Source organism: Pongo abelii, chromosome 1 (genome assembly GCF_028885655.2).
Source record: "Pongo abelii isolate AG06213 chromosome 1, NHGRI_mPonAbe1-v2.0_pri, whole genome shotgun sequence".
Lineage (NCBI taxonomy): Eukaryota > Metazoa > Chordata > Mammalia > Primates > Hominidae > Pongo > Pongo abelii.
This window is the reverse complement of record NC_071985.2, coordinates 198,450,699-198,478,518: the sequence shown is the minus strand read 5'-3', so window position 1 is coordinate 198,478,518 and position 27,820 is coordinate 198,450,699. Positions and strand designations below refer to the sequence as shown.

The following is a 27,820-nucleotide window of genomic DNA, read 5'->3' as shown; positions in this document are numbered from 1 at the left end:
GTTCCATTTGAATTTTTAGATTGTTTTTTATATTTCTGTGAATAATGTCATTGGTATTTTTGTAGAGATCGCATTAAATCTATAGATTGCTTTGGGTAGTATGGGGATTTCAACAATATCAGTTCTTCCAATTTGTGAATATGGGATATCTTTCCATTTATTTGGGTATTTTTCAATTTCTTTCACTAATGTTTTATGGTTTTCCATGTGGAGATCTTTCACTACCTTAATTAAGTTGGTTCCTAGGTATCTTTTTTGTAGCGATTATAAATAGAGTTGCTTTCTTGATTTACTTTTCTAATAGTTCACTATTAATATATAGAAACACTACTGATTTTTCTATGTTGATTTTGTATCCTGTAACTTTACTGAATTTGTTTATTGGTTCTAACAGATTTTTGGTGGAGTCTTTAGAATTTTCTATATGTAAGATTATGTTGTCTAAAATAAAAACATTATGCTGTCGTCAAACAGAGACAGTTTGACTTCCTCCTTTCCAATTTAGATGTTTCTTATTCCTTTCATTTGCTTAATTTTTCTGGCTAGGACTTCCAGTACTATGATGAATAGGAGTGGTGAAAGTGGGCATCCTTGTCTTCTTCCTGTTCTTACAAGAAAAGTTAATATTAGCTGTGGGTTTGTGATATATGATGATGTTAGCGATGGGTTTGTCATATATGGCCTTTATTGTGTTGAGTTATATACCTTCTATGCCTAACTTCTTGAGGGTTTTTTTTTTTTTTATCATGAAGGGATGTTGAATTTTGTCAAATCCTTTTTCTGCATATATTGAAATAATGGGTTTTTGTTTTTTGGGTTTTTTTGAGATGGAGTCTCGCTCTGTTGCCCAGGTTGGAGTGCAGTGGCATGATCTCGGCTCACTGCAACCTCCACCTCTCAGGTTGAAGCGATTCTCGTCCTTCAGCCTCCCAAGTAGCTGAGATTACAGGTGTGCACCACCACACCCAGCAATTTTTTTATATATTTTCAATAGAGATGGGGTTTTGCCATGTTGGCCAGGCTGGTCTCAAACTCCTGACCTCAGATGATCCGCCCACCTCAGCCTCCCAAAGTGCTGGGAATACAGGCATGAGCCACTGTGCCCAGCCTTCTATTTGTTAATGTGATATATCATATTGATGTGAATATGTTGAACCATACTTGCATCCCTAGGATGAATCCCACTTGTTCGTGGTGAATGATATTTTTGATGTGCTTTTGAATTTAGTTTGCTACTTTTTTTTTTTTTTTTTTGGAGTCAGGGTCGGGTCTCACTCTATCACCAAGGCTGGAATGGAATGGTGCAATCATGGCCCACTACAGCTTTGACTTCCCAGGCTCAAGTGATCCTTCCACCTCAGCCTCCTGAGTTATTGGGACTGCAGGTGCATGCCACCATGCCTGGCTAACTTTTCTAATTTTTTGTAGAGACAAAGTCTCAGTATGTTACCCAGGCTGATCTCTAACTCCTGGGCCCCAGCAATCCACCCACCTCAGCCTCCCAAAGTGCTGGAATTATAGTCATGAGCCACTCACTGCACCCAGCCTTCCAGTTTGCTAGTATCTTCTTGAGAATTTTGCATCTATGTTCATCAGGGACATTGAACTATAGTTTTGTTGTTGTTTTGTCTTTGTATGGTTTGGAATCAAGGTAATGCTGGCATCTTAAAATGAGTTTGGAAGTATTCCTTTCTTTTCAATTTTCAGGAATGTTTTGAGAATAATTGACATTAGTTCTTCTTTAAATGTTTGGTAGAATTCAGCAGTGAAAGCTGGGCGCAGTGGCTCATGCCGGTAATCCCAGCACTTTGGGAGGCTAAGGCAGCAGATCATCTGAGGTCAGGAGTTCGAACCAGCCTGACCAAAATGGTGAAACCCTGTCTCTACTAAAACTATCAAATAAGCCAGTGGTGGTGCATGCCTGTAATCCCAGCTACTTGGGAGGCTGAGGCAGGAGAATTCCTTGAACCCAGGAGGTAGAGGTTGCAGTGAGCCGAGACCACGCCATTGCATTCCAGCCTGGGCAACAAGAGAGAAACTCCATCTCAAAAAATAAAATAAAATAAAATAAAATTCAGCAGTGAAGCCATTGGGTCCTGGATGTGTTTATGTTTTGGAGTTTTTTGATGGCAGACTTTTTATTACAGTTTCAATTTCCTCACTCATTTTTGCTCTGTTCAGATTTTCTATTTCTTCATCATATAATCTTGGCAGATTGTATTTGTCCAGGAATTTAATCTTCTACAGTTTGTTGGCATATAGTTGTTCATGATAGTCTCTTATGGTCCTTTGAATTCCTGTGATATCAGTTGCAGTGTCTTCTTTTTCATCTGTCATTTTATTTGTTTGGGTCTTTTCTCTTTTTTGCTTGGTTAGTCTAGCTAAAAGTTTGTTAATTTTTTTTCAGAAAACCAACTCTTCATTTTATTGATCTTTTGAATTTTTTTTAGCCTCTATGTTTTTATTTCTGCTCTGAGCTTTATTATTTTCTCCCTCCTATCAATTTTAGGTTTAGTTTTTTCTTGTTTTTCTAGTTTCTTGAGGTGCATGGTTAGGTAGTTAATTAGAAATATTTCTTCTTGGCCAGGCATGGTGGCTCACACCTGTAATCCCAGCTTTTTGGGAGGCCAAGGAGGGTAGATCTCTTGAGGCCAGGAGTTCAAGACCAGCCTGGTCAACATAGTGAAACCCCATCTCTACTAAAAATACAAAAAAGTCTGGGAGCAGTGGCTCACGCCTGTAATCCCAGCACTTTGGGAGGCCAAGGCGGGTGGATCCCCTGAGGTCAGGATTTCCAGACCAGCCTGGCCAATATGGTGAAACCCTGTCTCTACTAAAAATACAAAAATTAGCCGGGCATTGTGGTGGAAGCCTATAGTCCCAGCTACTTGGGATGCTGAGGCAGGAGAATCACTTGAACCCAGGAGGCAGAGGTTGCAATGAGCTGAGATTGCAGCACTGTACTCCAGCCTGGGTGACAGAGTGAGATTCCATCTCAAAAAAAAAAAAAAAAATACAAAACATATGAAAAATTAGCCAGGCATGGTGGCACATGCCTGTAGTCCCAGCTACTCAGGGAGCTAAGGCATGAGAATTGCTGGAGCCTAGGAGGTGGAGGTTGCTGAGATCACATCACTGCACTCCAGCCTGGGTGACAGAGCAACACTCCGTCAAAAAAAAAAAAAAAAAAGGAAAGAAAGAAAGAAAGAAGGAAGAAAGAGAAAGAAAGAAAGAAAGAAAAAGAAGGAAGGAAGGAAGGAAAGAAAGAAAGAGAAAGAAAAGAAAGGAAGAGAAATATTTCTTCTTTTTTAGCCAGGTATGGTGACACATGCCTGTAGTCCCAGCTACTCAGGAGGCTGAGGCAAGCAGATTGCTCGAGCGAAGGAGTTCCAGGCTGCAGTGAGCTATGATCACACCACTTCACTCCAGCCTAGGTGATAGAGTGAAACAAGAAAGAAAGGAAAAAAAAAAAGAAAAGAAGGAAAGGAAACAAAAAAGGAAATAAAAAAAGAAAAGAAAAGAAAAAAAGGAAAGGGAAGGAAGAAGGAAGAAAGGAAGGAAGGAAAGGAGGGAGGAAGGAAGGAAGGAAGGAAAATCATTCTTTTTTGATCCATTTTTTGGTAGGAACTTCCCTCTTAAAACTGCTTTTCCTGTGTCCCTATGATTTTGTGATGATGTGTTTCCATGTTGTTTGCCGCTCTGTCCCCCAGCCTGGAGTGCAGTGGTGCAATCTTGGCTCACTGCAACTTCCGCCTCCCAGGTTCAAGCGATTCTCCTGCCTCGGCTGGGATTACAAGTGTGCGCTACCATGCCCGGCTCATCTTTTTCTGTATTTTTAGTAGAGATGAGCTTTCACCATATTGGCCAGCCTGGTCTCAAACTCCTGACCTCAAGCGATCTACCCACCTTAGCCTCGCAAAGTGCTGGAATTACAGGTATGAACCACCATGGCTCCCCTCAAGGAATTTTTTAATTTCCACTTTAATTTCTTCATTGACCAATTGGTCATTCAGGATCATCTTGTTTACTTTCCACATATGTGTAAGATTTCTGAAGGTTTTCTTATTGTTGATTTTATACCATGTGGTCCAAAAAGATACTTGCTATGATCTCTATCTTCTTAAATTTGCTGAGATTTGTTTTGTGGCCTAATATATGGTCTATCCTGGATAATGTTCAGTTGAGAAGAATGTGTATTCTGCAGCTGTTGGATGGAATGTTCTGTAATGTCTGTTAAGTCATTTGGTCCATGGTGTAGCTAAAGTCTGATGTTTCTTTGTTGATTTTCTTTTCTTTTTTTTTTTTTCTTTTTTTTTTGAGACGGAGTCTCACTCTGTCACCAGGCTGGAGTGCAGTGGCGCGGTCTTGGCTCACTGCAACCTCCACCTCCTGGGTTCAAGCGATTCTCCTGCCTCAGCCTCCCAAGTAGCTGGGATTACAGGCATGCGCCACCATGTCTGGCTAATTTTTGTATTTTTAGTAGACATGGGGTTTCACCATATTGGCCAGGCTGGTCTTGAACTCCTGACCTCATGATCCGCCCGCCTCGGCCTCCCAAAGTGCTGGGATTACAGGCATGAGCCACCGCGCCCAGCCGTCTTTGTTGATTTTCTAGCTAAATGATCTATCCATTTTTGAGGGTGGGGTGTTAAAGTCCCGTACTATTATTGTATACAGTCTATCTCTTTAGCTCTAGTAATAATTGTTTTATATATTTGGGTGCTCTGGTGTTGGGCACATATATATAATTTTTTTTTTTAAATTTTTTTGAGACAGTGTCTCCCTCCGTCGCCCAGGCTGGAGTGCAGTGGCGCGATCTCGGCTCACTGCAAGCTCCGCCTCCTGGGTTCGCACCATTCTCCTGCCTCAGCCTCCTGAGTAGCTGGGACTACAGGAGCCCGCCACTGCGCCCAGCTAATGTTTTGTATTTTTAGTAGAGATGGGGTTTCACTGTGTTAGCCAGGATGGTAGCACATATATATTTATAATTGTTATATCCTCTTGTTAAATTGACCCCCTTGTCATACATAATGACCTTGTCTCTTTTTACAGTTTTTGACTTAAGTTCTATTTTATCTGATATAAGTGTGGCTACTCCTGCTTACTTTTGGTTTCTGTTTGCATAGAAAATCTTTTTCCATCCTTTCATTTTGCTTGTGTTTGTCTTTAATGGTGAGGTGAGTCTCTTGTGGGCAGCAATATGTTGGGTCTTGCTTTTTTGTTGTTTCTTGTTTTTTTTGAGTCAGAGTTTCACTCTTATTGCCCAAGCTGGAGTGCAATGGCACAATCTCAGCTCATTGCAACCTCTGCCTCCTGGGTTCAAGTGATTCTCCTGCCTTACTTCCACTCACATAAAGAAAGCTCTGGATTGGTTTATAGATGGCAGCACATCAAAAAACCCTCCCCTCCAAGAGGATATGCCATTACTGAGGGATATCATGATAATACCCACTCTCTCCCACCTAGAACAATTGTAGAGGCTGCCCCCTTGCCTTTGGGCACATCCTACTAAAAAGCAGAAATTAGTTGCCCTAATAAGAGCATTAACCCTAGCAAAAACCACACAAGTTAATATATACACCAATTCTAAATATGCCTATAACATCATCCATTCCAATGCCCAAATGTGGAGCAAGCAGGGCTATCTCACGGCTAAGGGAACAACTATCATTAATGGAAAACCAATCCATCATCTACTAAAGGCAGCTTTACTTCCAGGAAAGGTTGCAGTTATCCATTTTAAAGACATCAATCAGATAAAAGCTACATTTCTTTAGGGAACTGTGAGGCTGACTATTGTGCTCAACCAATCACCCAATTCCCCAATACCTATTTCCCCTCATACAACATATCCCCTCCTTTTATCCAGAACACCAAATACAACAACTAATCATGGCAGGGGCACAATTCAAACCCCCATACTGGTTCATACAAAACAAATTAGTCCTACCTGACCCTGAAAAAGCAACTCTTTCACAGGACATTCACAACCTCTTCCACACTAGCCATTGCCCTCTACATTTCTTAAGTTCCCATATACACATAACCCCAGATATAAAGGAACAGTTAAAAGCCATTCCCCATCAACGCTCTATTTGCCAGAAAGCTTCACCCCACTGCAACACTAGACCCCCTTCTTTCCCAACCCGTCAAGTCAGGGGACACATTCCAGGACAGGACTGGCAAACTGATTTTACCCATATGTCCCCAGTAAAAAAAGTTCCAATTTCTGGCCGGATGTGGTGGCTCACACCTGTAATCCCAGCACTTTGGGAGGCTGAGGTGAGCAGATCACCTGAGGTCAGGAGTTCGAGGCCAGCCTGATCAATATGGAGAAACCCCATCTCTACTAAAAATACAAAATTAGCTGGGCATGGTGGCGCATGCCTGTAATCCCAACTACTCAGGAGGCTGAGGCAGGAGAATCGCTTGAACCAAGGAGGTGAAGGTTGCAGTGAGCCAAGATTGTGCCATTGCACTCCAGCCTGGCAACAAGAGTGAAACTCTATCTCAAAAAAAAAAAAGGAAAACAAATGAATCAGCCAGGCACATTGACTCACGCCTCTAATCACAGCACACGGGAAGGCTGAGGCGGGCAGATCACCTGAGGTCAGGAGTTCAAGACCGGACTGGCCAACATGGCAAAACCCCATCTCTACTAAAAATACAAAATTAGCTAGGCATGGTGGGGCACGCCGGTACTTGAGAGGCTGCAGCAGGAGAATCGCTTGAACCCAGGAGGCAGAGGTTGCAGTGAGCCACCGAGCTCACGCCATTGCACTCCAGCCAGGGTGACAAGAGCAAAACTCTGTCTCAAAAAAAAAAAAAAAAAAAAGAAAGAAAGAAAAAGAAAAGAAAAGAAAAAGAATGAATCAAGCTTCCTATCTCCCAGAGCTCTCCTCCTATTCCTTAGGACTTAATCTTTCAGCCAGTATAAACTATTGAGACTTCAGGGCAAGAAAGACGCATGCAACTTGTGAGCTACATCTACTGCTTGAAATATTGGGCCAAATTTTCAGATCTATCACTGGGGGTGGTTGGAATATCACATCTCAAAATTATCACACATCCTTACAATTTTTTTATGATATCATGAATCCTACCATTTTTTCAACTCAACTCCCAAGGAAGTTAGTAATGATGATGAAACCACCTTTGCAAGATTATGACTGAGACCATGAAAGAGATCTAACCTAATGGACTCCATCTTGGTTCTAACCTTTAAACTGTCCATGTTCCTTCCTGGGCATAGGCTGAACTAACTGTGGGAGGAATTTAGTTTATAGTTTAAAACAAAGACAATAACAGCCCTTTCCCAAAACAAACCTCCTCCTTGCCTGAGGACTAGACTGCCTTTATAAGATTAACAAATTAGCCATAAGATTAGAAATTATGGTTTAGGAGTCATGCAGCTGGAGGCCAAGATTCTGACCCTCCCTAAACTGCTCCTAAGATCAGTGCTTGAGATATTTTGCAGACCCTGCACTTGATGGATCAGCTGGTACTACCCAAATCGATAAACAGGCTCATCTGATCTTGTGGCCCCCACCAGAGAACTAACTCAGCGCAAGAGGACAGACAGCTTCAACTTCCCATTATTTCATCTCCTACCTAACCAATCAGCACTCCTGGCTCACTGGCTTCCCCCCACCCACCAGTTGTCCTTAAAAACTCTGATTCCCAAATGCTCGAGGAGACTGATTTAAATAATAATAAAATTTCAGTCTCCCGCACAGCTGGCTCTGCGTGAATTACTCTTTCTCTATTGCAATTCCCCATCTTGATAAATGGACTCTGTTTAGGTAGCGGGCAAGGTGAACCCACGGGGCAGTTACCATGACATCACTTGCCTTTGGATGCCCACTGAACCAGGACTCATTTCTGGGTTCCAATCTAATCCCAGTCACTGAGTTGCTGTGTGACTTGGGGCAAATTACCTTTATCCTCTTGCTCTCAGCTTTTCCTTTGGTAGGAAGGGAGCATTAGAGGAGAGATCATTTCAGTAAGGTCCTTTCTAATCCTAACAGTCTAAATAGATTATTATGAATATTAGAAGGTAATAATAAATGTTGGAGAAATTAACTTCAGTTACTCGTATAATATTTCAAATTACCAAAGGGTTTATATTAGATTTGAGGCTAATTCCAAAGGATATTTAAGGACCATAGCAGCAAGGATTAGGAGGCCCTTTTGGTCTGGACCTCACCTTCACAAGGGCCTCAAATTTAGATTTTTGAGAATATCTCCTTTAAAAGTAATTGTCAAATATGATTATAATAAGTTCATCATTCAACCTTATATATATATTTTAGAATCCTCATATGCCTTTAGGAAAAGCACAGTTAGTTCGTCCTATACTTTTTTAGGTGTTGAAAGTATTGTCAAAAAACATTTAAAATATACCATTATTTTTGACATGCAGTTTGGGGTTATTTTAATTTTTTTTTTTTTTTTTTTTTTTTTTTGAGACGCAGTCTCTCTCTGTCGCTCAGGCTGAAGTGCAGTGGTACAATCTCAGCTCACTGCAACCTCTGCCTCCTGGCTTCAAGCGATTCTCCTGCCTCAGACTCCCAAGTAGCTGGGATTACAGGCGCCCGCCTCCATGCCCGGCTAATTTCTGTATTTTTAATAGAGACGGGGTTTCACCATGTTGGTCAGGATGGTCTTGAATTCCTGAACTCAAGCAGTCCACCCGCCTCGGCCTCCCAAAGTGCTGGAATTATAGGTGTGACCCACCACGCCCAGCCTGGGGTCTGCAGAAGCCTGCCTAATCTTTACAAACCTATGATGCAGCCACTACAATTATCCCCATTTCAAGGACGAAGAAATTGAGATTTATAGAAGTTGTCAAATCGCTTACTAGCACACAGCTAATAAGTAGTAAAGCCATCTCTCAAATCCAGGAAATCTAACTGCCCTGCCTGAGCTCTGAGTCAAGGGTCCTACTTTGGCTGCCAGCCAGCGACGACTTCAAGGGTAAGATCCTATGCGGGCCGTAAGGGCTCTTCCCCTCCCCCTCTCCCACTTTTTCTATCCCAAAGTCGCCCTTCCCAACTCAGGGAGCTGGGACCACCCTGGGCCAGCGGCCCTGCGCATGCTCAGCCGCAGAGCACGACGGGAGAGGGGCGGGGTCTGCGGGGCCGTTTCGCTTCGAAGATTGTTTCAGAAGCTTTGGGCGGCGGGCGTCTCTGAGAGAAATTAGTAAGCCTCCTCATGCGGCTCTGGTTTCGGTCTTTACTCCTGCGCCTTACTTGAAAGGGGCAGGGTTTCTGCTGTCGGTCGGAGGGAGGATGACGCGCCGGGTCGGGGTTTTAGAGACGGAGCTTTGAGTGCGGATTCCGCCAGATGGGGGTCGGGAACTCCGGGCCAGGCCCTGACCTGGATTGTGTTTGTCGCCTCCTTTAACCTTGCCCTTATAGACTGGGGGGGCGGTTAGTGCTCCCCGCTTCCAGCGATTCTCGCCGCCTCCTGCTCCTGTGTAGTAACTGGGCCTTCAGACTTTGGTCTCCCTCCGCAGCCTCCGTTTCAGAAGTCCCATCACACCTGTAGCTCTTCTTCACTGAGCAGTGATTTTTCAAAAGTTTGACTCCTGGCGGGGCGCGGTGCCTCACGCCTGTAATCCCGACACTTTGGGAGGCCCAGGCGGGCGGATCACTTGAGGTCAGAAGTTCGAGACCAGCCTGGCCAACATGGCAAAACCCCGTCTCTACTAAAAGTACAAAAATTAGCTGGGCTTGGTGGCAGGCGCCTGTAATCTCAGCTACTCAGGAGGCTGAGGCAGGAGAATCGCTTGAACCGGGAGGCAGAGGTTGCATTTAGTCGAGATCGTGCTACTGCACTCCAGAGCGAGACCCCATCTCAAAAAAAAAAAAAGAATGAAATGTTTGCTGAACCCCAAAAGCACAGTTTGAACGCTGCTGATGTACAAGATTAATTTTAAGGTATTTGGTATCAGGGACTTTCCTGACATGGCCCATGTCTACTTTTACAGCTTTCCAGTTCCTTCTACTAGCACTCTTGCACTTTTACTTTATCTGCAACAATAGTCCCACTCCTAGTTCCCATATATTTGTGCCGCTTTTTTTTTTTGGAGACAGGGTCTCGCTCTTTGGCCCAGGCTGAGTGCAGTGACACGATCACGGCTCACAAGCAGCCTCAGCCTTCCGAGCTTAAGCGATCCTCCCACCTCAGGCTCCAGAGTAGCTGGAACAACAGGTGCTCCCCACTAGGCCCAGCTAATTTTTATATTTTTTGTAGAGACAGGTTATCTCCACGTTGCCTAGGGTAGTCTCGAACTCCTGAATTGAAGCAATCCACCCGCTTGGGCCTCTCAAAGTGCTGGGATTACAGGCTTGAGCCACTGTGCCCAGCTATTTGTGGTTTTGTACATGCTCTCTCTATACCAGGAATATCCGCTATCCTTGGTTGGTAGACACTTTAAAACCCAGCTCAAATTTCACCTCCCAGAAGACTGACCGTCTTTTTTCATTTCTTCTCAGTACCTTGTATATACTTACTGGCTGGGACATCCTACTCATCAATGTAACCCCGTACCAAGGCACTTCGGAAATGATGGCTCTTCATTGCCTGCAGAATTAACCATGGACATTTTAGTTTGGTTTGAAAAACATATAGCCTTCTGCCTCCAGCCTTCCCATCAGGCTAGTAAAAGACCTTGCAGAACTCAGTTGAATAAAATTTTTTTTTTTTTTTTTTTTTGTTGAGACAGCATTTCACTCTTGTCGCCCAGACTGGAGTGCAGTAGCGCGATCTCAGCTCACTGCAACCTCCACCTCCAGTTCAAGTGATTCTCCTGCCTCAGCCTCCCAAGTAGCTGGGATTACACCACACCTGGCTAATTTTTGTTTAGTAGAGACAGGGTTTCACCATGTTGGCCAGGCTGGTCTAGAACTCCGACCTCAGGTGATCCACCCTCTCAAAGTGCTGGGATTGCAGACAGGAGCCACCATGCCCGGCCGAATAAAATAAATCTTAGCAAAGTGTAATGTATAAAGAAGTGGTATAATGCAAAGAAATAAGGGATAGGAGTATATCTGCTTCCAGACTCTGTTTTGTTTTTGCTTGTGTCCATACCACACTATCTTAATTTACTGTAGCTTTATAAGCCCTTCCAACTTTTTTTTTTTTTTTTGAGATTGTCTTGGTTATTCTAAGCTCTGTATGCACATTGTATATACATTAGAATTACCCTGCAAATTCCACAAAAACCCCTGCTGGGATTTTCATCTACAGCTTAATTAGGAGAAAAATTAACTTAATATTGACTCTTTCCATCAATGAGCATTTATTTAGATCTTCCTTAATTTCTCTCAGCAATGTTTTGTTTTCACTATAGAGTTCTTTAATAGCTTTCATTAGATTTATTCCTATATTTGATATTTATGATGCTGCAGAAAATGGTTATTTTTATATTTTTCTGTTCTAGTATAAAGAAATAAAATTGATTTTTGTTGTTGTTGTTTTTTGAGATGGAGTCACACTGTGTCACCCAGGCTGGAATGCAGTGAAACAATCTCGGCTCACTGCAGCCTCCGACACCCAGGTTCAAGTGATTCTCCTGTTTCAGCCTCCTGAATAGCTGGGATTACAGGCGCCCACCACCACGCCCAGCTAATTCTCTTGTATTTTTAGTAGATATGGGTTTCACCATGTTAGGCTGGTCTTGAACTCCTGACCTCAGGTAATCCACCCGCCTCTGCCTCCCAAATTGCTAGGATGACAGGCGTGAGCCACTGCACCTGGCCAAAATTTATTTTCGAATGTCTTGCTAAGCTTAATAATTTGGAGATTCTTTTGAATTTTCTTTGTATAGAATCATGTCATCCATGAATAATAACAATTTTACTGCCTTTTCAAAGTTTGTCTTTTATTTTTTCTTGCTTTATTGATCTGACTAGAACTTCTACTACAATGTTGAAGATAAGCGATAAGAAAAATTCTAAAATGCGGATCTTGTATTATCCTGTGATTCTGCTGAATTCACTTATTCTAATAGTTTCTTTTGCGGGGGATGAGTTGGGGGAGGTTCCTTAGAGTTTTCTATATGTAGTCATGTCTACAAATAAAACAGTTTTCTTCCTTTCCAACTTTTTTTTTTTTTTTTTAAATAGAGTCTTGCGCTGTCACCCAGGCTGGAGTGCAGTGGCATGATCTGGGCTCACTACAACCTCCACCTCCTGGGTTCATGCAGTTCTCCTGCCTCAGCTTCCCGAGTAGCTGGGATTACAGGCGTGCACCACCATACCCAGCTAATTTTTGTATTTTTAGTAGAGATGGGGTTTCACCACGTTGGCCAGGCTGGTCACGAACTCCTGACCTCAAGTGATCCGCCTGCCTCAGCCTCCCAAAGTGTTGGGATTACAGGCGTGAGCCACCACACCTGGCCTCCTTTCCAACTTTTATGCTAAATTCCCATCTACTATTTTACTTTAGCTTAAAGAATTTCCTTTAGTGGCTGGGCATGGTGGCTCGCCCCTGTAATCCCAGCACTTTGGAAGGCCGAGGCAGGTGGATCACCTGGGGTCAGGAGTTCCAGACCAGCCTGGCCAACATGGTGAAACCCCGTCTCTACTAATAATACAAAAAATTAGCCGGGAGTGGTAGCGCATGCCTGTAATCCTAGCTACTCAGGAGGCTGAGGCAGGAGAATCGCTTGAACCCGGGAGGTGGAAGTTGCAGTGACCTGAGATTGTGCCATTGCACTCCAGCCTGGACAACAAGAGTAAAACTCTGTCTCCAAAAAAAAAAAAAAAAAAGAATTTCCTGTAGCATTTCTACAGTGTTTTCATTTATCTGAAAATGTCTTTATTTTGCTCTTAATCTTGAAGGATATTTTTACTGAATATAGAATTTTAGGTAGATTTTTCCCCAGCACTTTAAAGATATTACATTGGCTTCTGGGGTTTCATTGTTTCTTTTCTTTTCTTTTTTTTTTTTTTTTTTTTTGAGACAAGGTCTCACTCTGTCCCCCAGGCTGGTGCGCAGTGGCTTGATCACAGCTCACTGTAGCCTCACCCTCCCGGCTTAAGCAATCTTACCACCTCGGCCTCCCGAGTAGCTGGGACTCCAGATGCACACCATCATACCCAGCTAATCTTTTAATTGTTTTTAGAGATGGGGGTCTTACTATGCTGCCAGGGGGTGACCTTGAACTCCTGGGCTAAGCAGTCCTTTGTCCTCTACCTCCCTACATGTTCAAATTGCAAGTGTGAATCACCACACCCAACCTTACTGCTTTTGAGATTTTCTTTTTTGGTTTTCACCAGTGTAACTATGACATGCCTACTCGTGTTTTTCTTTATATCTTATTTGTGATTCACAGAGCTTGAATTCATGTGGTTTGATGTTTTTCTTCAGTTTTGGGAAATTGTCCCAAAAAATTGTAGGTATTTTTTGTTATTTTTTTTTTTCGAGACAGTGTCTCAGTCTGTCACCCAGGTTGGTGTGCAGTGGTGTGATCATAGCTCACTGTAACCTGGAACTCTTTCCTGGGCTCAGGTGATCCTCCAGCCTCAGCCTCCCACGTAGCCTGTACTACAGGCATCCACCACCATGCCCAGCTAATTTTTCTAATTTCTTTGTAGAGATGAGGGTCTCACTGTGTCACCCAGGCTGGTCTCGAACTCTTGGGCTCAGACTCCTGCCTTGGCTTCCCAGAGTTCTGGGATTACAGGCATGAGCCACCTTGCCTGGTAGTTTCTTTCAAATACTGCTTCTTTTGCGTTGTCTATTTTCTCTTATTCTAGAACTGAATAAGAGATCCCACATGGCACATTATTCTAGATTCTTATTCTAGAACTGAATAGGAATCCCACATGGCACATTATTTCAATTTTCCATCCTTTTATCTCTGTGCATCAGTCTACCTTGTAGCTTGTCTTCTTCACTAATTTGATATTCATCTATTGAATTTTTAATTTCCTCACTGTGTTTTCCAATTCTAGATTTTCCATGTAACTCTTTTTTTTTTTTTTTTTTTTTTTTTTTTTTGATGGATTCCAGGTCACTACAGAACTTCTCCATCTTTCCTCTGTTTTCTCAAACATATCCAAGTCCTTGCCTGACAAGAACAATATCTGAGTCACCTGTGGGTTTGTTTCTATTGCCATTTTTTTCCAGTCAGTTTTGGGATTTTAAAAATTCCTCTTCATCCATAAATTATTACTGGATTCTGGAAATTTTGGATGAACATTATTAGCATCCGGATGTACTCCCTTCAAAGCAGACTAAGGTTGCCATTAGGCACGTGGGTATTAGTAGCAGATGACATTGATCCTGTTGAGGGTTGATTATAGGCCTTGTTAAGGCTGGTCTATTTCAGTTTGTTCTTTCTTCTTGGAAGTGGTCTCTTTTCCTCCTGGGGCATAGCCATTACTCCTAGGGCAAGGCCCTCCTTGAGTCTCAACCGGAAATCCAGGTCTTTACCAAAACCCCTCTATCTTGCTGGTCTTAAATTTCAACTCTCAACTCAGCATAGCTGCTATAATCTTATTAGCTCTTTGACGTTTAACTGCTGTGTTCTGTTAAGTTTTTGAAGTCTCACTCTGTAAATGTGCAGTTTAGGAGTCCGCCAATGACTTGGAGGAGGGGAGATTTGTATGCATATTATTTTTCTGTAGTTCCCTCCTCTCCCAGATTGTGCCTCTTAAGTTCCAGCTCCAGTACTTCTAACTGTCTCCTGCTGTTTTCTGCTTGGGTTTCCACTATTTTGTCATGGAAAGTTCCCTTACCAGTAAAGTCTGTTAAATTTTGTAATTAATTCCAGTGAAAGGATTTAGTATGCTAAAGGCTACTCTGTTATGCCTGGATTTATCCGTTTTTTGTTTTGTCTTGTTTTGGTTTTTTTTGGAGACAGAGTCTCGCTCTGTCGCCCAGGCTGGAGTGCAGTGATGTGATCTCGGCTCACTGCAACCTCCGCCTCCTGGATTCAAGCAGTTCTCCTGCCTCAGCCTCCCTAGTAGCTGAGAATACAGGTGCATGCTACCATGCCCTGCTAATTTTTGTATTTTTAGTAAATATGGGGTTTCACCATGTTGGACAGGCTGGTCTTGAACTCCTGACCTCAAGTGATCCTCCCACCTTGGCCTCCCAAAGTGCTGGGATTACAGGTGTGAGCCACTGTGCCCGACCCTGGCTAATTTTTTTTGTATTTTTAGTAGAGACACGGTTTCACCATATTGGCCAGGCTGGTCTCAAACTCCTGACCTCAGGTGATTTACCCGCCTTGGCCTCCAAAAGTTCTGGGATTACATTACAGGTGTGTGCCACCATGCCCGGCCCCATTTTTATTTATTTTTTTTTTTTTTGAGACAGAGTCTCGCTCTGTCGCCCAGGCTGGAGTGCAGTGGCACCGTCTCAGCTCACTGCAAGCTCCACCTCCTGGGTTCACGCCCTTCTCCTGCCTCAGCCTCCCGAGTAGCTGGGACTACAGGCACCCACCACCACGCCCGGCTAATTTTTTGTATTTTTAGTAGAGACAGGGTTTCACCGTGTTAGCCAGGATGGTCTCGATCTCCTGACCTCGTAATCCACCCGCCTCGGCCTCCTAAAGTGCTGGGATTACAGGCGTGAGCCACTGCACCTGGCCCCCATATTATTTTTACTTCATGCTAGTCTGTTAAAATCTGGAGCTCAGTTGGTTTCCAAACTGCATAGGATCTGATTAGGCAGAAATGACTTTTGCAGGAAGGAAAGCAGTATGAGGACAAGTAAAGTGAGGAGGTTAAGGTGCAGCTGATTCTTTGCCTTGACATCTGTCTCCCTTTCCCTCTGGCCCAAAGAGGAGGATAGTATTTTCTCCTGTGGTTGTTGTAGATCTCCCTTTGGCTGCAGCTGTCCTTTGCTGACCCTGAAACCACCTCCTTGACTACATTCCAGCTTCAGGGACAATAGCCTCTTTCCTTGAACAGTCATTCCTAGGGCTCTCCTGGGCCTGCCCTTTCCTGCCTTTGGTGTGGCACATGCCAACCACCTAGCTCTAATAGGGAATTATTGTTGTTAAATCAGTATTCTGTATCCCTAATTCCCAGCCTAGTTTTGAAATGTACTTGTGGTTGGAGTGCTAGGTTCACACTGGCCCTTAGCATTTGTGGGGTCCTTGCTAAGAGTATGAATGGAAGCCCACATACTCTGTGTCTAAATATTTAAAAGTTATAAATTAAGCTAACACGTCATGGAATAAAATGAGTTCCATCCTCCTGCCGTGACAAATACACCTTTGTAATGACCAAATAGAAAAATACATGTAAAGCTGTGGTTTTCAGGACTGAAAGTAAGCAAATTATCAATGATGACAGAATTCAATTTTAGGTATTATGTTTAAACACTATATTTGGGTTACTCATGGTAAATTGTTATCACAGAAAATATAGAAGATTTGAATTTCATTATATAAATCACTGTCATTCATAATGTGGCTTTTTAAAATCATTTCTTCAAGTCATATTTATATTCATAAAGAATTTTAAGGCTTTTTCCCAAAATTTTCAATATATACAGAATTTTAAGGTTTTTTCCCAAAATTTTCAATACTGGGTTATTAGTTTATTTTATTTATTTATTCTGAGATGGAATCTTACTCTGTCACACAGGCTGGAGTGTGGTGGCACAATCGTATCTCACTGCAACCTCTGCCTCCCAGGTTCAGGTGATCCTCCCGCCTCAGCCTCCTGAGTAGCTGGGACTACAGTCTGGGCTATTTATAAAAAGCAGAAAATGACTGTTTGTTGCTAAATTTGTTCAACTCTGTTTCCAATCAAGATTATAACTTAATCTGTAGCAGTAAAAAAATAGTCTCTATATAAATTAGTTTTGAGATTGTATGTCTGTGAATCTTATTCATCGTCATGCAGTTTCCTTTCATTATTGTAACTGCCTTATATTTCATTGAAATCTCATGCAATTTTTTTTCAATTAAAAAATCCTTTTTTTTTCTTTTGAGATGCAGTTTCGCACTGTCGCCCAGGCTTGAGTGCAGTGGCCCGATCTCACTGCATCCTCCGCCTCCTGGGTTTAAGCAATTCTCTGCCTCAGCCTCCCAAGTAGCAGGGATTACAGGTGCCCACCACCATGCTCAGCTAATTTTTTTTGTATTTTTAGTAGAAATGGGGTTTTGCCATCTTGGCCAGGCTGATCTTGAACTCCTGACCCTGTGATCCACCCACCTCAGCCTCCCAAAGTGCTGGGATTACAGGCGCGAGCCACCGCACCTGGCCTTTTGTTGTTGTTGTTGAGATGGAGTCTTGCTCTGTCGTACCCAGGCTGGAGTGCAGTGGCACGATCTTCGCTCACAGCAGCCTCCACCTCCCAGGTCAAGAGATTCTCCTGTCTCAGCCTCCCCAGACCTGGAACTACAGGTGTGTGCCACCACACCTGACTAATTTTTTGAATTTTTAGTAGAGATGGGGTTTCACCATGTTGGCCAGGCTAGTCTCGAACTCCTGACTTCAGGTAATCTGCCCGCCTCAGGCTCCCAAAGTGCTGGGATTACAGAGGTGAGCCACTGTGCCCGCCCAAAAATTCATTTTTTAACAGTAGTTTGAACCATCAGGGTTATATAAATACTATTGTACTAATTTTCCAGGAGGAATCTGGATGATATCCCCTGGAGGTCTATATGTGTATCTGGAAATAACTCTTGAAACTTGCATTTTCTTTTTTTTTTTTTTTGAGATGGAGTTTCGCTCTTCTTGCCCAGGCTGGAGTGCAATGGCGCAATCTCCGTTCACTGCAACGGCGCAATCTCCGTTCACTGCAACCTCTGCTTCCTGGGTGCAAGTGATTCTCTTGCCTCAGCCTCCCAAATAACTGGGATTACAGGCATGCACCACCACGCTCGGCTAATTTTTTGTATTTTTGGTAGAGACGGGGTTTCTCCATGTTGGTCAGGCTGGTCTCAAACTCCCGACCTCAGGTTATCAGCCCACGTTGGCCTCCCAAAGTGCTGGGATTACAGGCGTGAGCCACCGGGCCTGGCCTCAAAACTTGCAGTTTCTTTGTGATCTCGTGTTTTACTTTAAGAATGAATATGGGCCGAGTGCAGTGGCTCATGCCTGTAATCCCAGCACTTTGGGAGGCTGAGGCCAGTGGATCATGAGGTTAGGAGTTCAAGACGAGCCTGGCCAAGATGGTGAAACCCGGTCTCTACTAAAAATACAAAACTTAGCCAGGCATGCTGGCTGGTGCCTATAATCCCAGCTACTCAGGAGGCTGAGGCAGATAATTGGTTGAACCTGGGAGGCAGAGGTTGCAGTGAGCTGAGATTGTGCCACTGCACTCCAGCCTGGGCGACAGAGAGAGATTCCGTCTCAAGAAAAAAAAAATGAATGTGAATTTTGTTGTCTGCCCTTATCATATTTCTCTCTTTGGTTTAAATTAAAATATTTTGTGGCCGGGCGCGGTGGCTCACGCCTGTAATCCCAACACTTTGGGTGGCCGAGGTGGGCGGATCACAAGGTCAGGTGATCAAGACCATCCTGGCCAACATGGTGAAAACCCATGTTGGGTTTTCTACTAAAAATACAAAAATTAGCTGAATGTGGTGGCGCGTGCCTGTAATCCCAGCTACTCAGGATGCTGAGGCAGGAGAATCGCTTGAACCCGGGAGGTGGAGGTTGCAGTGAGCCGTGATCGTACCACTGCACTCCAGCCTGGGCAACAGAGTGAGACTCCATCTCAAAATGTGTGTGTGTGTATATATATATTTTATATTACTACCAAGTAGTATTGCCCAGCAGGAAGATGTGCAACATTCGTCCTTTGACTATTAATACCTGTACTCTTTCATACTATGATTTAGCCCTAGTTTGGAAAGATGAGTAGGGCTATATTAAAAGGAAGTCTGTAGGACTTATTTTACTCTAATGTGCATCTTGTTGGAAAAGGAAGTAATGGATCTGTCACTAATACATGTTTTGCTCTTCTTATAGCCAAACAAATGTTGCATAGCATTTTCCCTTGCCTCAGAAATTTTCAGGATGCTTTCCTTTTTTTTTTTTTGAGACAGTCTCACACTCTTGCCTGAGCTGGAGTGCAATGGCATGATCTCGGCTCACTGCAACGTCTGCCTCCCAGATTCAAGCGATTCTACTGCCTCAGCCTCCCGAGTAGCTGGGATTATAGGCGCCCACCACCACGCCCGGCTAATTTTTTGTATTTTTTAGTGGAGATGGGGTTTCACTGTGTTGGCCAGGCTGGTCTTGAACTCCTGACCTCCTGATCCACCCACCTCAGCCTCCCAGAGCGCTGGGATTTTAGGCATGAGCCACTGCACCCAGCCTCCACTATTTTTATGTTTGTATGATGACACGTTTGAAGGAGTTGCAAGATGCCAAAGCTTATAGGTACTTTGTTTTGTTTTGTCTTACAAATAACGATAATTGTACCTCACGTAAACCTCATTGGCTGTGATACCACCACTGCACAAAACTCGGTGCTTTGTTTTTAATTGATGTTTAGACTTGCATGGCATATGTACTTCCAGGTGAAGGGAATCTACCTAATGACAAATAGTTAATTTTTAGCAAGTTTTGCTTTACTGCTTGTGTATAATGCTCAAATGGACTGGACAGAGGCTGTATGAGCTATTTATTGCACTTGACACTCAGGTCTTATTTAATCTGCATTGGGATAGGAACTTTCAACAAAAGCTGAGCTAAAGATGGAAATGAGGGAAGGTGGTTGAGCCCCAATCACAGAAATAAAAAATAATGGCAGAATTACTTGGGTCTTTCATGTACTAACCCAGAATAAAACCATAGTCCTGGAATTACTCCTGTAAGAGGTTTTTTGTTTTTTTTTTTTTTCTTTTTTTGAGTCCGTTATTCTAAGTGATCCTGTAACAACTTCAACTTCTCCACATTTGTGTTAGTTATCATCTGCCCTCCATAATGATTAGTTGCAAGGCTTTTTTTTTTTTTTTTTTTTTTTTGAGACGGAGTCTTGTTCTGTCACCCAGGCTGGAGTGCAGTGGCGTGATCTTGGCTCACTGCAAGCTCTGCCTCCCGGGTTCACGCCATTCTCCTGCCTCAGCCTCCCGAGTAGCTGGGACTACAGGTGCCCGATATAAGGCTCTTTTTTTTTTTTTTTTTTTTTTTTTTTTTGAGACGGAGTCTCGCTCTGTCGCCCAGGCTGGAGTGTAGTGGCACGATCTCTGCTCACTGCAAGCTCCGCCTCCCGGGCTCATGCCATTCTCCTGCCTCAGCCTCCCGGAGTAGCTGGGACTACAGACACTCGCCACCACACCTGGCTAATTTTTTTGTATTTTTAGTAGAGATGGGGTTTCACCATGTTAGCCAGGATGATCTTGATCTCCCGACCTCGTGATCCACCCGCCTCGGCCTCCCAAAGTGCTGGGATTACAGGCATGAGCCACCGAGCCTGGCCTATAAGGCTCTTTTTTAAGGATCTAGGAGACAGGAAGACTTGCACTCTGAAGCCAAGCTAGGGTGGCAGGAGTGGAAAGAGTTCCAAAGGATTTAGAATCAGAGGTAACAGCTACCAGATAAGTGGAAAGTAGGCCTCAGTCAAGGAAAAAGGAGAAAACAAGGAAACAATCTGTCTTTGAAAAAGAGACCTTGCTGGGAGGGATAGCATTAGAAGCTATACCTAATACAGGTGACAGGTTGATGGGTGCAGCAAACCACCATGGCATGTGTATACCTATATAACAAAACTGCACGTTCTGCACATACACCCCAGAACTTTAATGAAAAAAGAAAAAGAGACCTTGCTTTCGTAGTTCCTCAAAAGTTGTAAGATTGACCAAAAAGGAATCTATTGATTTGGATAGTGAGGAGAAGCAGGCAGGCATGTGTGATGGGAAAATAGACTTAAGACTTATTTGACTGGGTGTGGTGGCTCACACCTGTAATCCCAGCACTTTGGGAAGCCGAGGTGGGTGGATCACCTGAGGTTGGGAGTTCGAGACCAGCCTGACCAACATGGAGAAACCCCGTCTCTACTAAAAATACAAAATTAGCCGGGCGTGATGGCACATGCCTGTAATCCCAGCTACTCGGGAGGCTGAGGCAGGATAATCACTTGAACCTGGGAGGCTGTGGTTGCAGTGAGCTGAGATCGCACCATTGCACTCCATCCTGGGCAACGAGAGCAAAACTCTTGTCTCAAAAAAAAAAAAAGACTTAATTAAAAGGTAGATTGATCTAATTTCATAATTAGATTTAGGGAGAAGAAGAATAATTCCACGTTAATCCTAGATTTCTGGCATGGGAAATTAGGTATATGACACTGCTATTTACCAAAAAAGGGAATATCTGTAAAGCAGGTTTGTGGGGGTAATAAAAGAATATAGTTTTACTGAGGCAAGAGGATTGCTTGAGACCAGAGTTCAAATCCCTTGAGTTTGAGGGACCTGTGGAACATTCAAGTGGAGATATTTATTTATTTATTTATTTATTTATTTATTTATTTTGAGATGGAGTCTCCCAGACTGGAGTGCAGTGGCGCGATCTCGGCTCACTGCAAGCTCCGTCTCCCAGGTTCACGCCATTCTCCTGCCTCAGCCTCTCAGTAGCTGGGACTACAGATGCCTGCCACCACGCCCAGCTAATTTTTTTTGTATTTTTAGTAGAGACGGGGTTTCACCATGTTAGCCAGGATGATCTTGATCTCCTGACCTCATGATCCACCCGCCTCAGCCTCCCAAAGTGTTGGGATTACAGGCGTGAGCCACTGCCCCGGCCAAGTGGAGATATTTAATAGGCAATTAGGTATATGGGCCACAGCTCAGGAATGTTGGGGAAAAACAGCCCATAGGTGATAGTTGAATCTGAGGTTGTGATCGTAGGCCGGGCGCAGATGGACACTTGTCATTCGAGCACTTTGGGAGGCTGAGGTGAGAGGATCACTTGAGCCCAGGAGTTCAAGATCAGTCTGGGCAACATAGTGAGACACCTTCTCTACAAAAAAAAAAAAAAAATTAGCTGGGCACTGTGGCATATGCCTGTGGTCCCAGCTACGCGGGAGACTAAGGTGGGAGAATTGCTTGATCCCAGGAGGGGGAGGCTGCAGTGAACTGAGATAGTGCCACTGCCTGAGTGATAGAGCGAGACCTTGTCTCAAAAAAAAAAAAAAGAGAGAGAAAGACTTGTTTTTTGTTTGTTTTGTTTTGTTTTGTTTTGTTTTTTTGAGATGGAGTCTCGCTCTGTCTCCCAGGCTGGAGTGCAATGGCACAATCTTGGCTCACTGCAACCTCTGCCTCCCGTTTTCAAGTGATTCTCCTGCCTCAAGCCTCCAGAGTAGCTGGGATTACAGGCGCCTGCCACCATGCCCAGCTAATTTTTGTATTTTTAGTAGAGACGGGTTTTTGCCATGTTGGCCAGGCTTGTCTCGAACTCCTCACCTCAGGTGATCCACCTGCCTCAGCCTCCCAAAGTGCTGGGATTACAGGCATGAGCCACTGCGCCCAGCCAAAGACTTGGTTTTTTTGTTTGTTTGAGACAGAATCTCGCTCTGTTGCCCAGGCTGGAGTGCAGTGGTGTGATCTCAGTTCACTGCAGCCTCTGCCTCCTGGGTTGAAGTGATTCTCCTGCCTTAGCCTCCTGAGTAGCTGAGATCACAGGCACACACCACCACACCCGGTTGATTTTTTTTTGTATTTTTAGTAGAGACGGGGTTTTGCCTTTTTCGCCAGGCTAGTCTCAAACTCCTGACCCCAGGTGATCCACCCGTCTTGGCCTCTCAAAGTGCTGGGATTACAGGCGTGAACCACTGCGCCCGGCCAACAGGTCTTGTCTTGTCTTGTCTTTTTTCTTTTCTTTCGTTTCTTTCTTTCGTACCTTCCTTTCTTTCTTTCTTTCCTTTCTTTTCCTTTTCTTTTCTTTCTTTTCTTTCTTGACAGAGTCTCGCTCTGTCACCCAGGCTGGAGTGCAATGACGTGATCTTGGCCCACTGCAACCTCTGCCTGCCAGGTTCAAGCTATTCTCCTGCCTCAGCCTACCGAGTAGCTGGGATTACCAGCGCACGCCACCAAGCCTAATTTTTTGTATTTTTAGTAGAGATGGGATTTCAGCATGTTGACCAGACTGGTCTCAAACTCCTGATCTCACGTGATCCACCCACCTCAGCCTCCCAGAGTGTTGGGATTACAGGCGTGAGCCACTGTGCCCAGCCAACTTCGTTATTTTTTTAAAGCCAGGAGTTCAAGATCATAGAGCAGGCAAGTTGAGTACTGGGGAATTGTGTTTTTGAGGAACACAAACATTTTAGAAGCAGGTAAAATAAGTAATTGTGAAAAATACTGGCAAAGAGGTAAAATGAGAAATAGGAGACCTCGGAGTAAGAAAAATGAAAGGAATTTCAAGAATGGGGAAAGGGGTGGTCAGAGAGGGTGGATAGCTTTAGATTCTAGAATGTATTTAAATGCTTATATCCTGGAATCAATAGGAGGGGAAGAGGAACTGAAGCAAATGAGAAGGATAACTGGAGGGCAGAGAGGGGTAGTGAGTACAGATTGGGTTAACCTCAGATAGAAAGCTTTACATTTCTTTTTTGTTTGTTTGTTTGTTTGTTGAGACACAGTCTCATTCTGTCGCCCAGGCTGGAGTGCAGTGGCTCAATGTCCATTCACTGCGACCTCCACCTCCCAGGTTCAAGCGATTCTCGTGCCTCAGCCTCCCGAGTAGCTGGGATTACAGGTATGTGCCACCACGACCCGGCTAATTTTTGTATTTTTAGTAGAGATGGGGTTTCACCATGTTGGCCAGGCTGGTCTCAAACTCCTGACCTCAAGTGATCTGCCCGCCTCGGCCTCCCAAAGTGCTGGGTTTACAGGCATGAGCCACCAACCCAGGCCGAAAGCTTTACATTTTCTACTATTGAAAAGTTAAAAATAAACTTGTAAGTTTTGGTGGTTTTATGCTGCATTCAGTCTTGGAGGAACAGAAATGGAGACTATTTCCAGAAGAAGGCACAGAGTTGGTAGCAGCTACCAGAGAAGTATAAAGCAAAACTATATTGAAGAATAATGGATGAAAGGAAAGAAGCCAGTGTTCTTACAGTGAAGGAACCTTGATGCCAAGCTGTCTAAAGACCCTTTTGTGGTTCTAGAAAATTACCATATTTAAAAGGACTAATTTTAAAATCAAACTCTTTATCAATATTTTATTTTAGGAATCTGGAAACTGTTCTTCAGGAAGAAACCCATTAGTTTGGAACTGGAGAATTCCTTTGCATCAGATACTAAAATGAAAGAACCACTGTTAGGTGGTGAGTGTGACAAGGCAGTGGCATCACAGCTGGGGCTGCTAGATGAAATTAAGACAGAACCCGACAATGCTCAAGTAAATATTTTCCCTTATTTCCATTATTTCTAGAGCAGCATTTAACTATAAATTTTAGTTACGAAGGTGCTGAAATTATTCATTGAAAAACTCAAATCCTTATCTCCTCCAAAGCAGTTAATTAAATAATACAAGGTATATGGTGTTAAGTGCCACTACAAGTATATGTAAGAAAATGATTTGAGGAAAGATTAGACTGTTTGGAATTGGGTTTTTGCGTAGGTAAAAGGATTGTTTAGGGTGTTGTGGGCCTAGCTAAGGTTAACACTTTTTTTTTTTTTTTTTTTTTTTAACCAGATTCTACTTCCAGAGAAGGTTAACACAGTTTGTTTTTGTTTTTCTTAACTTACAAATAATACAAATTACATTTTTTAATCTAAATTAATTTTTTATGTAAATTAAAAAAAATTTTTTAGACATATCACTAAAGAACCTATAAAGGATGAACTGACTTGAGCTGTGAGTATTGTTTAAGTAGGGAAAACATTCCTTAGAATGTTTGTATATATGGCCAGGCACAGTGGCTCACACCTGTAATCCCAGAACTTTGGGAGGCCAAGGTGGGAGGATCACCTGAGCCCAAGAGTTTGAGACCAACCGGATGACAAGACCTTGTCTCTATAAAAAATACAAAAATTAGCCAGGCATAGTGGTGCACGCCTGTAGTCTCAGCTACTTGAGAGACTACAGCAGGAGGATCGCTTGAGCCCAGGAATTCAAGGAAGCGGTGAGCTATGATTGTGCCATTGCACTCCAGCCTGGGTAATGAAGCGACACCCCATCTCTTAAAAAAAAAAAAAAAAAAAAGGAATGTTTGTGTATGAACTGTGAACCAGCTGAAAGTTCTAATGAAAGAAAAAAATCACTAAAAAGAGTAATTTATTTGTAGTATTCTATTTAGAAATAGCCTAAAGTAGATTAATATTAAATAAGGGTATGCTTACCATTGAGTTGTTAACACTGGGGAATGTTACTCATCTAGGAACTATCTATTGCTTCTTCATGCCATGGATGTTCAGGCATAGGTCAAGTTTAGATATGGTGGCTATGAAATTGCCTCCTGCTCTGAAAAAATTGTCCTTTGTAAGAATCATTCTGCCCAATTAACAATTTCTGGGGTTAAGGTCTTTATGAAGACAATTAGCTGTTAATGATTAGAGCAAGGAGGGAAGGCTGGGTGTGGTGGCTCATGCCTTGTAATCCCAGCATTTTGGGAGGGTGAGACAGGCAGATCACTTGAGGCCAGGAGTTCAAGACCATGAGCAACATCTCCACTAAAAATTAAAAAATTAGTCGGGCATGGAGGCATGTGCCTGTAGTCTCAGCTACTTGGGAGGCTGAGGCACAAGAATCACTTGAACCCAGAAGTAGGTTATAGTGAGACGAGATCGCGTCACTGTACTCCAGCCTGGGTGACAGAGTGAGATCTTGTCTCAAAAGAAAAAAAAAACAAGTAGGGAAAATAGTTGTAATTCAATATGTCTGCTCCCTATTGATAGTGAATGGAGGGATTTTGTTGACAAAGATTCTGATGTCACACCTGGATACCATAGAAAATAATGTATTGGGTGATTGGTGTTGTCAGCCAAAGAGCACCAAAAGGGTAGTGCATACCTGTGTATTTTGGTTCAATTCAGTTATACAATTCATTGACCAGACCTGACCACAATTTATCATTTTCTGAATTGAATGACTGGTTGTCTTAAATTCATTGTATTCATTATTTTTAATTTTTTTTTTTTTCTTTTTAGGAGTATTGTCATAGGCAACAGTCCAGAACTCAAGAGAATGAACTGAAAATAAACGCTGTGTTTTCAGAGAGTGGTAATATAATTATTTAAGTTAATTATGTTTATTCAGACCAATATGATAGCTGATTCATTCTTTTTTAATGCCTTTGAATATTGCTTTGTTTGTGTTGGGTTTTAAGTCCAGGAGAAGTAACCTGTAAGAAAATGAAAGAGGCCATGCACAGTGGCTGACGCCTGTAATCCCAGCACTTTGGGAGGCCGAGGCAGGCGGATCATGAGGTCAGGAGTTTGAGACCAGTTTGGACAACATAGTGAAACCCTGTCTCTACTACAAATACAAAATTAGCCAGGCGTGGTGGCGCATGCCTGTAATCCCAGCTACTCAGGAGGCTGAGGTAGGAGATTTGCTTGAACCTGGGAGGCAGAGGTTGTGGTGAGCCAAGATTGCACCACTGCACTCTAGCCTGGGCAACGGAGCGAGACTCCGTCTAAAAAAAAAAAAAAAGAGAAGAAAATGAAAGAGGCTGGGCATGGTGTCTCATGCCTGTAATCCCAACATTTTGGGAGGCCAAGGTGGAAGGATCAGCTTGAGGGCAGGAGTTTGAGACCAGCCTGGGCAACATAGTGAGATCCCGTCTCTATAGAAAATTTAAAAACCAGGTGTGTTGGTGCATGCCTATAGTCCCAGCTACTTGGGAGGCTGAGGCAGGAGGTTTTTTTTTTTTTTTGAGATGGAGTTTCCGCTCTTGTTGCCCAGGCTGGAGTGCAATGGCACAATCTTGGCTCGCTGCAACCTCTGCCACCCAGGTTCAAGCAGTGCTCCTGCCTCAGCCTCCCAAGTAACTAGGATCACAGGCACATGCCACCACACCCAAATAATTTTGTTTGTTTTGAGATGGAGTCTCGCTCTGTTGCCAGGCTGGAGGGCAGTGCATTATCTCGCTTCACTGCAGCCTCCACCTCTCAGGTTCAAGCGATTCTCCTGCCTCAGCCTCCTGAGTAGCTGGGCCTACAGGCATGTGTCACCATGCCCAGCTAATTTTTATATTTTTAGTAGAGACAGGGTTTCACCATGTTCCCATGATGGTCTCAATCTCTTGAACTCGTGATCCACCCACCGTGGCCTCCCAAAATGCTGGAATTACAGGCATTAGCCGCCACACCTGGCTAATTTTGTATTTTTAATTGAGATGGAGTTTCACCATGTTGGCCAAGCTGGTCTTGAACCCTGACCTCAGGTGATGCACCTGCCTCGGCCTCCCAAAGTGCTGGGATTACAGGCATGAGCCACCGTACCAGCTGGTGAGAGGGTCACTTGAGTACAGAGTGTCAAGGCTGCAGTGAGCCATGATCATATCACTACACTGCCTAGAGTGCAAAAGAGGGCAACAGGGCAAGACCCTGTCTCTAAAAAAAGAAAGAAAATAAAAGAATGCCTACTTAATTTTGTGTAAATACCAATTTTTTTTTCTCCCTCTTGTGTTTTTATAGCTTCACAGTTGACTGCAGGCATTCAGCTTTCTCTGGCATCATCTGGCATGAATAAAATGCTTCCTTCAGTTTCAACCACAGCTATTCAGGTTTCCTGTGCTGGTTGTAAAAAAATTCTCCAGAAGGGGCAAACTGCTTATCAGAGGAAAGGATCTGCTCAACTTTTCTGCTCCATACCATGCATCACTGAATACATTTCATCTGCCAGTTCACCAGTTCCTTCTAAGAGAACTTGTTCAAACTGCTCAAAGTATATAA

General features: G+C 43.4%; 1 protein-coding gene across 12 annotated transcripts in view; it reads left to right on the top strand.

The window, feature by feature from the left end:
- The first annotated feature begins 9,104 nt into the window (after positions 1-9,104).
- The window catches only part of ZMYM1 (zinc finger MYM-type containing 1), a 38,966-nt gene continuing 20,250 nt past the window's right edge, over positions 9,105-27,820 (top strand). For 2 of the 12 annotated variants that reach the window (XM_063713448.1, XM_002811074.3), the window contains exons 1-4: positions 9,105-9,201; positions 24,151-24,320; positions 26,072-26,144; positions 27,563-27,812. In XM_063713448.1, coding sequence (XP_063569518.1) covers positions 24,225-24,320; positions 26,072-26,144; positions 27,563-27,812 — 419 coding nt within the window. In that variant the 5' untranslated portion in view covers positions 9,105-9,201; positions 24,151-24,224. Of the gene's footprint in view, positions 9,202-18,947; positions 19,362-23,553; positions 23,676-24,150; positions 24,321-26,071; positions 26,145-27,562; positions 27,813-27,820 lie in introns of those variants that run through there. The other 10 variants (XM_054537918.2, XM_054537928.2, XM_054537911.2 and 7 more) reach the window with 10 other exon arrangements.